This window comes from Hipposideros armiger, unplaced genomic scaffold (assembly GCF_001890085.2).
Source record: "Hipposideros armiger isolate ML-2016 unplaced genomic scaffold, ASM189008v1 scaffold_414, whole genome shotgun sequence".
NCBI lineage: Eukaryota > Metazoa > Chordata > Mammalia > Chiroptera > Hipposideridae > Hipposideros > Hipposideros armiger.
In genome coordinates, this window is record NW_017731764.1 from 394,133 (window position 1) to 406,309 (window position 12,177).

At 36.3% G+C, this 12,177-nt stretch overlaps 1 protein-coding gene across 1 annotated transcript in view; it reads right to left on the reverse strand.

The window, feature by feature from the left end:
- SLCO6A1 (solute carrier organic anion transporter family member 6A1) overlaps positions 1-12,177 on the reverse strand; it is an 87,105-nt gene that overhangs the window by 51,086 nt on the left and 23,842 nt on the right. Inside the window, exons 3-6 of the mRNA XM_019664012.1 lie at positions 5,284-5,466; positions 3,274-3,370; positions 1,248-1,366; positions 302-411 (exon numbers count right to left, since the gene is read on the reverse strand). Of these exons, the coding sequence (XP_019519557.1) occupies positions 302-411; positions 1,248-1,366; positions 3,274-3,370; positions 5,284-5,466 (509 nt within the window). The remainder of the gene's footprint in view (positions 1-301; positions 412-1,247; positions 1,367-3,273; positions 3,371-5,283; positions 5,467-12,177) is intronic.

The window sequence follows — 12,177 nt, forward strand, 5'->3', positions numbered from 1 at the left end:
ATATATATATATATATATATATATATATATATATATATATATATAATAAACACAAAATAATATAAAAGAAATAGAAAAAGGAAAATACTTGGTGCCAGTTTCTGACACTAGCCAAGTCCTTGGTAAGCTGGTAAGCTGGGTCCTATTTTCCATTACCTATCAAATGAATAGCTTAAGTAAGAGTTCAAAAGTCCCAGTCAGATTTAAGTTGAACACTCTATGGTTATTTTCTTAAATCTACTATTAGAAAAACTGTACAAGTAATTTAACTGGCTTGTTCATGTAAAATATTTTACTTTACCCAAACAGAAGCAAATAAATCTCGGATACTAGTTTCAAATTCCTTATCTTTATACTTTCTGCCCAAAAAATGCGGCCTTTTCTGTTTCCGAGCCTTTATCCTTTCTGTACCTATATGTGAACAAATAAAAAAATCTTATGACATGTTCAAAATACGTAAAACACACATATAAATACACATATACATCCTAATAAAGCCAATGTGTTTTGGAATGCAAAGTGGTCTATTTTTTAACAAGCTAAAGTAAATCTAACTAAGTAAAAGGAACATTCTTCTAAAATAGTGCTGTCCTAAAGAACATTCTGTGATAATGAAAATTTTCCATGTCTACACTGTCCAACAATATAGCCATTAAATCTTAAAATATAGCTCCTATGACTAAGTGGATTTCTAATTTAATTCAGTTTAAAATTTAAAGAGCCACATGTGGCAAGTAACTGCAGTATTTGACAGCATGGCTCCAAAATATAAAACATAAAATCAAAGAGTAATCTTTGGTATTACTAAAAATAATTTGTGTCAAGGAAAGGTACTACCATTTGGAGAGTATTTGATTTCTCTAATGTTACATATATTTCTTAGTGTTTCTAAAAGAATGTCAATAATTATTATTTTATCTTACAATAATTCTATAAGGTACTCCATGTATTAAATAATGCTAGGTAAGTAGATCTAAATATGCTTCTTTCTTTAAAAAAACTTATCAACTCTAGATATAAAGCACTTAAAAAAAAAGAAAATTGACAGGAAGCAAAAATACGTACTAATGAAAATCTGGTATATAAATAAAATAGTATCTGGTCACATAAGGCTTCAAATAACACTATCACATGTCTCTGTGTCTCCATGACAGAAAAAAATATAGCTCAGCCATATTCTGAGAAAGGAGGATGACGATGGGGTGGGGAATCTACTGCCCTTTAATGAATTATATTGTTATAGTCACCTTGTATATGGCGTGGAAAACAGGACAGTGGTATTAATGTAGACCACGCAATTATTGAGACAAAAACAAAACGAATCCACCACGTCTGCAGCCAGTATTCATTATTACTATCTCCAATGCTTTAATAAAGAAAAAAGAAAAATCTAAATTTTCTGTATTTTATTACAAAGCCATAATTAAGAAATTGAGAAACAGAGAAATGGAACAATTTTTGTTAGCTTGTCCTTGTTGTTTGTTTTGCTGAGGGTGAATGGTTGTGAGTCCTCCAATTATGTACCTCCCTTTTGTCCTACAGGATCCTAAATTTTTCCCTTTCCTTTTCCTCCCCTGTCCACTGAGGTGGTGAAGAGTAATTCTTTGATCCTGTTTAACATTTTTCTCCAAAAGAAGCTATGCACTTGGAAGACTATTCCTTTAGATTTCACCTCTTTTAAAATTAATCCTGCCCCTTTAAACCACGTACCCAGCCCTTTAGTGAAAATCTCCCCTGTAAGTTGCACAACTAGCCCTTTATCTGGCATCTGACCCTTTAAATCACATATATTATGAAATCTCTTTCTTATAGTCCCTTCTCTGAACTCTCAGACTAAAAATGAATTTCCTTTTATTGGTCATACCTAGTTACCCTTGGGAACCTTTGCTAGCTATTGTCCTCTCTTACACGCACTTTTTTCTTGGTTCACCTTTGTAAACCACAAAGTCTTGCAGTGGGCAGAGTAGGATGGGACTGTGAAGGATCCTGTGCTGGGATTGTTTTATTTTCTTTTTTAACTCACAGTTATTTTACAATTTCAACATTCTTTGTCTTCAATGATGCTGAGGCCATGATTTTGCAGAGAATTTTCATAGTTATGAAGTTATTTTGTATCATTTAGGGAGAAGATGTGGGGAAGTCGATTACTACACAGCTGCCATTGTCTGCAATTTCACACACATTTAAGACATTGTGGGAAACCTGCCATCATGGGAAAATGCCCACATCCCCAGGAACCACAATTTTGGAAGTTCTGGTTTCTCACAGGTGACTACTGTCAACAGAAACCTGATAAGTATCTTATGTATAGGCCCTGTCTCTAATAGAATGTGGGGAGTATTCACAGTTTTATTGACAGACAACCAAGGGGTTGTCTGCTACATTATTCAGGGATACAAATTACAATTTGCAATGACACAGGGTTGCAATCTTGATTTCCATTATCCAGTAGGCTGTATGCAATGCCCAGGGAGTTTCAACTCTAGCTTGTTAATACAGCTACATGTTTGCTCAATTACATTCAGAAATTTTATTTTTTTTGTATTTGAACCCAGGTACGTATTCTAACTATATGCATTATATAACATATAATATGATTATTACATACTCATATGTGTAAATAATTGAGTACCTAAAAATTGAGGGAAATAAATTGAAAAAAACTACAAAGCACAAAAATTTAATACAGTAATACATATATATAATACAAACTTATAAATCAATATTTCTTCCTACTAAAAGTAAATGTAATAATACAAAGATGCTATGCACAATAGTAACAAAAATGCATGAAATCACTAGGAATGGGCTTAATGGGATATCTTCAATAAAGAAAATCATAAAACTTTATTGAAGGGCAGAAAAGAAAAACAGAGAAAATACAGCAACATACTATATTCTTGCATGGAAAAATAATAATTATTCCTAATTTGGCACATAAATTCAAGTATTTCAAATCAAAATATAGTAATACCTTGGTTTGTGAACAAAATTTGCTCCAGAAATAAACTACTCATATTGCAAGACATCGCTTGTTTACCACGTTAAAATGTATTAGAGGGGCCAGCCAAGTGGCTCAGTTAGTTAAGAGCACAAGCTCTGAGCTTAGATGTATTAATATGTATATATGTGTATATATCACTCGCATTTACAAATATTTTTTCTAAAAAATATAATTACAAATTAAATATATATATATATTTATAACCTACAGTGTCTACTCAATAAATATTTTACACAATGTAAACAAAAAAATGAAAGAAAATGGCTTACCTTTTATCAAAAGTACTATTCACAGAGGGCTTAACCAGGGGTGCTCCTATCGCATAACCCAAAGCATACCCAATTATTAGCGAAGCGTCCACAATGCCTATAAAATGAATATTAAACACCAAACAGCTGTGTAAACCAGCTTTGTCATAACAAAAATTACAACACTGGAATGGATTACTTCTGCAAGCTTCATAGCATACTTTATCAGTCAGTATTCTCCAGAGAAACAGAACCAGTAAGATATCTGGAGCATGCATGTGAGAGAGAGAGATTTTTAAGGAATTGGCTGGGGGTTGGCAAGTCCAAATTTTTATGACCAGACTGGCAGGCTGGAAATCCAGGTAAGAGTTTATGTTACAGTTTTGAGTCTAGAATTAAGTCAAACCCATAGGGCAGGCCAGCAGGCTGGAAAAACTCAGGCAAAGTTTCTATGGATTTGCTGCTTCTTTGGGAAACCTCAATTTTTATTCGGAAAAGCTTCAACTGACTGAGTGAGTCTCACCCACATTATGGAAGGTAATCTGCTTTCTTCAAAGTCTACTGATTGTGAATGTTAGTCATATCTACAAAATATCTCAGAAGCATAGACCGTTTGACCAAAAAACTAGTTGCCATAACATAGCCAAGCTGACATATAAAATCAACCATCATACATATTATCCAGTGCATATATTAGAGAAACTCAAATAATTAAAATATATAATTCACTGTACCTTACTTAATCTATATATTTAATGTAATATAAATATATATGTATATATATATATATTAAATATAAATATAAATTCAATTTACCTTATTTTACTTTAATTTGTGGTACTAAAACAAAATGATACTTTATAATGATACATTATCATCACCTTTGCATCTTTCACCTTAGCTGTCAAGGTAGCAGGAGGTGGCAATACAGTAAGGTTCTCTCTGTAGTGCATAGAGGTGTGTTTAATTGTTATTTAGTAGAACCAAAAGTAAAACAAATATATCCGTTGCCACCTCCACCAAGACTAATAAATCACTGCACAAGAAGTTATTGCAAAAAGCAAATATAAATATGAATATCACCTATTTTAGTTCATTGGCATCACTTTCCTTACCTCTGGTGGGGAAATAATTATTTTGGTGCAAAATGCTATTTCCTTTTAAGTCAACTTCATAATATGTATAGAAAAATAACTTTAAAATTCCTTTTCAAAAATGATATTTAAATAATCCTGTCCAAATAGATGACCTACCAGGACTAGAAGCTATTGCAATATAAGGAAGTACAGATTATTCTTGGATATAACCCAGGGTTACTTACTGTAGGACAGAGTAGCACAAAGCACTGTAAATAGAGGATGTTACCCTGTAGTCAATTAAATATCACTTCTATCCACAATGGGATAAACAAGGTTAGTTTTCATTAACTTCCAAATGTCTGACACCCCAAAAAGACTGAGTTAATGTATGTAAAGAACTTAGTGCAATTATGATGATTATTTCAGCACCACACTGACTCGAGTACTGAGGAGGCATAAAACAATATTTCCATTTCCTTATGGCCATGATGGCAGCAACTTCCCACATATATCCCCAAAGTTTAAACATATAACTACTCAAGCAATTCAATCTGGTAATTTTGAGATTTTTTTTTCCCTAGAGAAATGAACTGCAGCCTGTATAATTTTACATGACAGATATTTAAATATATGTGTTATACAGATATATGTGATATATATAAAAAGAATATAGTTTTTATTACTTAAAAATGTATTTTTCCTAATGCTCTATAGCTTTTAGAGTGAGCAGATAACTTGTCTACAATTCTAAATCTCAAGCGGTTCCTCAGAATTAAGCAACTCAATGTGATTTTGAAGTTAAGCATACCAGTTATCATTTATTACAATGTCATTCATTATAGGGAGTAATAATTAGCACTTATATATCAGTTTAGATATGCACACCAAAATATAGAAGTTCAATAAATACTCAGAATAGTTCAATCATATTAGAAGGGGGAAAAAAACTTGCCTAGATAAATACCAGCTGAATATGTGGCAACGCTATCATCAAGAAAACATGTTCCAAGGCCATAAAGAGACATTCCTGCTATTCCCTGCACAGTCTGCCCAAGGATGAAGAAAGACACATATTTTGATTGGGATGAAATGGATTTCTTGCAAGTTCTCATAGTCTTCAATTCTTTGCAAATATCTTTTGAAAAGATAATTATAATTTGTTAGATGAGTCAAAAGTTAAACATACAACAAATATACAGTATCTTATGAAATATTTTACATTTTACAAGCTATTTCCACCATTATGCCTTTTCCTTTTAGTTAAGATTTCATTTACATTGAGTGTAGTAATTCTACAATCAATGATCATGTTTTCAGAAAAATGCAGTGATAAAAGAAAGTTTGTAGGAATACTGAAAAAGATTCAAATATAAACCAAATAGAAATGTGTATGTCTATGTGTATATATACACTTATGTATAGGTAAATATACATGTACACACATACATAATACATATATACACATATGCTTCTAAAATTTGACATCTGGTAAACCTGACTTTTGGCCCAGGATAAAAGTATTTCTAATGTTTTAGATTCTCTGAATCATCAAAGATTACCTTTTGAGTTTAGTTCTACATCCACTTCTTCAACAATCTTCACATTAACTTTGAGTGGCTTTAATTAAATAATTTCCCATTTTAGACCCAATAACTTCTAGGATGAGGCATTATACAATAAAACTTCCTTTCTGTTAGCTACTATATGGTAATCCACAAGATTTTTAATTCCTTTAGGCGAGAGTCTATTTCTTATGCTTTTTTTTAAATTCACATGGTTGTAAAACAGTAGTAAATAAATGTTGGAATTATGCTTGTTATTAGATTGGTAAGTCCAAGCAAGGCTATTAAATCATTCTTGTTGTGTACATTTGATTGGAATTTTAACAAATGATCTTAAAATATTATTGGTTAAAAACTCATTAATGTGTAGATTGCAAAATAGTACACTAATGGAAAATTTCAGCTGGTTCAAAATTCATATGAAATATTTGATTCCATGTCAAATGGCAGGAGGTCTCTAGGATTGCGATTCAAAGTACCAATGGTTCAATTTTATACAGACATAGTAACTTGTGGTGATATCAATGTCAATGTGAATACCTTGGCCTCTTAGTTCATTGAACTCCTGTCCTCCCATGTACTTGTACTCCACTTACCTTAGCTACTCAATTTAAACTTTCAAAAACAGTAACTACAAACCTTCTTTAACTGCAACTTCAAGCATCCTACAAACATCTTTATCTTTCTAGCTCACTCCTTCTAGTAACCCATTCCAACAATCCCTAAAATCCACCAAGACCTATAATCCATTGCTCCTGCTCCTTTTCACTATCCCAGTGAACCCTTTATGTCCTTGCTTCTCTTATTGTCACTTAACACTTTTAAATCCCTTGTTATTTTTTATATCATGCAATCTCTTGATAAAACTGCAACCCTAGTCAAATTAAACTCTTCTCCTTACTCTCCAGGGGTTGGCAAACTGCGGCTCCCAAGCCATATATGGCTTTTTAGGTACGTTCCGTCTCAAAAGTGTGCGCACCCCTGGAAAAGCCAATCCTGTCCCTCACAATAATTTAAAAATTATTCAAAAGCCATAAATATATTTTTACATAATCACCATTATGTGAATAATATCCTTTAAAAATTTTATACATGAGGCATTCCTGATGCGTTTGTGCAGGGTGGTTGCCAGTGCAGGAGCGCATGCTGCTCTGACTTGGTGGGGGCCACTGACCACACCCTGTGATGCCTTGAGGGCCTGCCCCACCCACCTAGAGCTGTGTTGCCCAGGGCACCCTAAGCCCCTGGTGTCTGGTCCCCACCTCTGCAGGACACAGAGGGCTTTTTGCAGCAGCAGACAACCCTCAGCAACCTCTGAATATTTTTGGTGGTGAGCACGGTTCCAGAGCACACAGCAACTAATTTCGGGAAGTTCACTGCAAGCCTGAGAGGGAGGCCAGTGCATGATGCGTTGAGCGCTTCCCCCCAACACAGCTGGTGCTGAGTTGCCATGAGACTCTCTATTGCTGAGCAAGTGGTCTGCAGATTAAAGCAGGAGGTGAGTCTTCTTTTTTTTTCCTCTTTTTTCTTTATTATTTTTTTTCCTTTTCTTTCTCTTTCATCTTTTTCGTTTCTTTTCCTTCTTTTCTTCTATCTGTTTTGTTTTTGTCGTATTTTCTCAGACTTGTTTATCTGGATATTGCTTTGGTCACTGGTTTTCTGTCTTGTTCTCCTGTTTTTGTATTTGTGTTTGTGTTTCTTTCATATACTTTTGTTTCTCCTGTCTGATCACTGCTTATTGAGGTTCTGTGAGAGTGCATTTGTTTTTTGGTGTTGGGTTGCCTTGCTTTGTTTTTGTTTTATGGAGTGGACACGGACCTAGACTGGTCCAGGAGCTGAGACTACACTGAATTTGTAGAAACTACTGACCACAGCCTTTACGCACCTGTAACACCACCTCACCCACCTACAACTGCATTGCCAAGGGCAATCGGGGTGCCAGGGTGACTGGCCCCACCCCCATAAACTGTGGAAAAGGTTTTTTACAACAGAAGGTGGTCTGCAGAGCCCTGGGGTAATTTTTGTGGTTTTCAGTGACCACAAACTTGCACCACAGCCACTTGGGAGCAGCTTTTGTGAATCTGTGAGTGTGAGGTGGAGGCTGGCTGTAGTGCGTTTGGGACACTATACAAGGGGGTCACAGGCCAGGTATTGGCATAAGACCTGAATCTGCATTAACATTTTAAAAGCTACCAATCACATTGCATAACTCACTTGAACTCCATCCTGCCAAGCTAGTGCCACATCACAAAGGCACCCTCAATACTGGGTCAAATAGCCAGACACACGCCTCTAAAAAGCCTCTTTCAATAGGTGGGCCTTACTGGCATCTGACAGGTGGCGACAGGCCTAGGGGGCCCTGGGCCTTTTCCTAAACTGCCTTGGACCAATATAGGGGGCTGCCAGCTTCAGTTCACACAGAGACCATGCCCACATGACCCCAGGTCTAGCACGGGCAGCAGCCAACTGCATACAGCCTTGAGGCACCTACCACGTAGCTATGGACCAGGAACAGGCAAGTCTGAAATGACTCTGAGTGGGAGCCCTGCCCAAGAGATAGCAGAACCAATATACCCAGAGGGCAGTGTTTAACAAAACCAGAGTACTACCTGGTTGAACCTACAAGTGCCATTCTCAAAGGATATTTTCCCCAGACACAAGAACCCAGAGTGGCCAAGCCTCCTCTGAGGGGATTAACCTCCACACAGCATCTCATACACTGTGAATAGAGCTAATTCTCCCAGCTTATCAGTCTGAGGGTCAATCCCACACTTTGACAAGCCAAAAGCAATTAAAGAGCAACTTCAACAGTGACACCTCTGGAACACATGGGACAGGAGAATAGGGAGACTGTGCAATCCAAATATAAAGGACACATACTACAAGAGCACCCAGCAATGACTGAGAGGCATAGGTGATCTATCTAATACGTCAAAGCAATCACAGAGCGACAGCCAGAATGAAGAAACAAAGAAACATGTCCCAAGTAAAAGATCAGAAGAAACCTTTATAAATGGAACTAAATGAAACAGGGGTATCCAACATTTCAGAGACAGAGTTTAGAACACTGATGATAAGAATGTTTATGAAACTTAGTGAGGACATAAGAAGGACAGGGAAATCATAAAAAAAAAACCTACCAGTTAGAGCTAAAGAATAAAATAACGGGGTGTGGCCAGTTAGCTCAGTTGGTTAGAGTATGGTGTTGATAACTCCAAGGTTGCTGGTTGGATTCCCACATGGGCCACTGTGAGCTGCCCCTCCTTAAACTAAATAAATAAATAAAATAAATATCATCACAGAACTGTCCCCACCTTTAAAAAAAAGGATAAAATAACTGAAATGAAGAACACACTCAAGGAATCACAAGAAGATTAGATGAAGCAGAGGATTGGATCAACGACTTAGAAGACAAAATAGCAGAAATCACCCAGTTCTAACAACAATAAAAAAGAATAAAAAACAATGAAAATAGTTTAAGAGACCTGTGGGACAACATCAAGCGCAACAACATTCGCATCATAGGAATACCAGAAGTAGAAGAGGAGAAGCAAAGAATTGAGAATGTATTTGAAGAAATAATGACTGAAAACTTCCTTACCCTGGTGAAGGAAATAGACATACAAGCCTGGGAAGTGCAGAGAGTTCCAACCAACCCAAACAGGTCCACATCAAGACACATCATAGTTAAAACAGGAATAGGTAAAGACAAAGACAGAATCCTAAAAGTACCAAGAGAAAGACAGCATGTTACACACAAAGGAACTCCTCTAAGACTAACAGCTGACTTTTCTACAGAAACTCTGCAGGTCAGAAGCAAGTGGCAGAAAATATTCAAAGTGATGCAAAATAAAGGCCTACAACCAAGACTGCTCTACCCAGCATGGCTATCACTTAAAATTGAAGGAGAGATAAAGAGCTTCTCAGAAAAGAATAAGCTTAAGGAATTCATTACCACCAAGCCAGCATTTCAGGAAATGTTAAAAGGGCTTTTTTAACAGAAGAAAGGGGAAAACAAGCTAACCCAGGAAGACCAGAAATACAAATAACAAAATGGCAATAAATATGCACCTATCAATAATCACTTTGAATGTGAATGGACTAAATACTCCAAGCAAAAGACATAGAGTAGCTGAGTGGATAAGAAAATAGGACCCATGCATATGCTGTTTACAAGAGACTCATCTCAGATCAAAAGAGACACACACACACACTGAAAATAAAGGAATGCACTAAGATATTTCACGCAAAGGGAAAAAAGAAAAAATCTGAAGTAGCAGTACTTATTTCAGACAAAAAAGACTTAAAATGAAGACTACAATAAAAGACAAAAAAGGGCACTATATAATTATAAAGGGATCGATTCAACAAGAGGATGTAACCCTAGTAAACATCTATGCACCCAACATAGGAGCTCCTAAATATATAAAACAGATTTTTGACAGACATAAAGACAGAGATCAACAGTAACACTATTGTAGTAGGGGACTTCAACACCCCATTGTCACCAATGGACAGATCCTCCAGACAGAATCAACACAGAAACAGTGGCCTTAAATGTCACTTTAGACCAGCTGGATTTAACTGATATTTTTAGAGCATTTCACCCCAAAGCAACAGAACATACATTCTTCTCAAGTGCACATGGAACATTTTCCAAGATAGATCACATGTTAGGTCACAAAATAAATCTCAATAAATTTAAGAAGACTGAAGTCATATCAAGTGTCCTCTCCGACCACAATCTTATGAAACTAGAAATCAATTATAGAAGAAACCCGGAAAGCACCCAAATACATGGAAGCTGAATAACATGTTACTAAATAGCGAATGGTTCAAAAACGAGATCAAGGAGGGGCCAGCCAAGTGGTGCGATGGTTAAGAACTGGCTTGGGACACCAGAGGGCCCCAGTTCGGATCCCACATATGAGGGCCAGTGACACTGCCCTCCACAGCTAAGATGCTGAACAACAGCTCAACCTGGAGCTGGGCTGCTGAGAGTCGCTGGCGACGGCCTAGGCTGCAGCCCCCGTGGCAGTGGGTTGCCATGGACTACCGTTATGTAGCCAGCAGCCAGCGTGAGCGGCCAGCAGCCACAATGAGCGGCCATCCAGAAGCCGACAACTGATCTGCCTTGCCTGGGAAGAGCGCAATGATGGTGCCAGCTTAGGCCAGTGAAGCAACATCCTCCACAACTAGACTGAAGAACAAAATGAAAGCAACTTGTCTGTTCCCCTTCCCCCAATTCCCCAGCGCTGCTTCCATCCCCCCAATTCCCCAATTAAAAAAAAATGAGATCAAGGAAGAAATTAAAAGCCATCTCGAGACAAACGAAAATGAAAACACAATAACCCAAAAATCTCTGGGATGCAGCGAAAGCAGTTTTTAAAAGGAAATTCATAGCAATGCAGGCCTATCTAAAGAAACAAGAGCAATCTTAAATCAACAGACTATCTTTACACCTAAGGGAACTGGGAAAAGAAGAGCAAAAACAAGCCCAAAGAAGGAGTACAAGGAAGGAAATAATATAGACCAGAGCAGAAATAAATGAAATAGAGACCAGAAAAACAATACAAAAGATCAATGAAACCAAGAGATGGTTTTTTTAAAAGATAAAAAAATCAACAAACCCTTAGCCAGACTCACCAAGAAAAAGAGAGAGAGGATCCATATTAATAAAATCAGAAATGAAAGAGGAGAAGTGACAACAGATACCACAGAAATACAGAAAATTGTAAGAAAATACTATGAGCAACTATATGCCAACAAATTCGGCAATCTGGAAGAAATGGATATCTTTCTAGAGCTTACAAACTACCAAGTTTGAACCAAGAAGAAACAGAAACTCCGAATAGACTGATTACTACCAAAGAAATTAAATCACTAATCAACAAGCTTCCAACAAACAGAAGTCCTAGACCAGATGGCTTCACAGTTGAATTTTACAAAACATTCAAAAAAGAATTAATACCTATTCTCAAACTATTTTTAAAAATACAGAAGGAGGGAAGGCTCCCAAGCACATTTTATGAGGCCACTATTACTCTGATCCCAAAATCAGACAAAGATATTACAAAAAGAGAAAACTACAGGCCAATATCCCTAATGAACATAAATGCAAAAATCCTCAACAAAATACTAGCAAACCGAATTCAGCATCACATTAAAAAGGTAATACACAACAATCAAGTGGATTCACTCCTGGTATGCAAGGTTGGTTCAATATCTGCAAATCAATTAATATAATACATCACATTAACAAAATTAAAAATAAAAATTATATG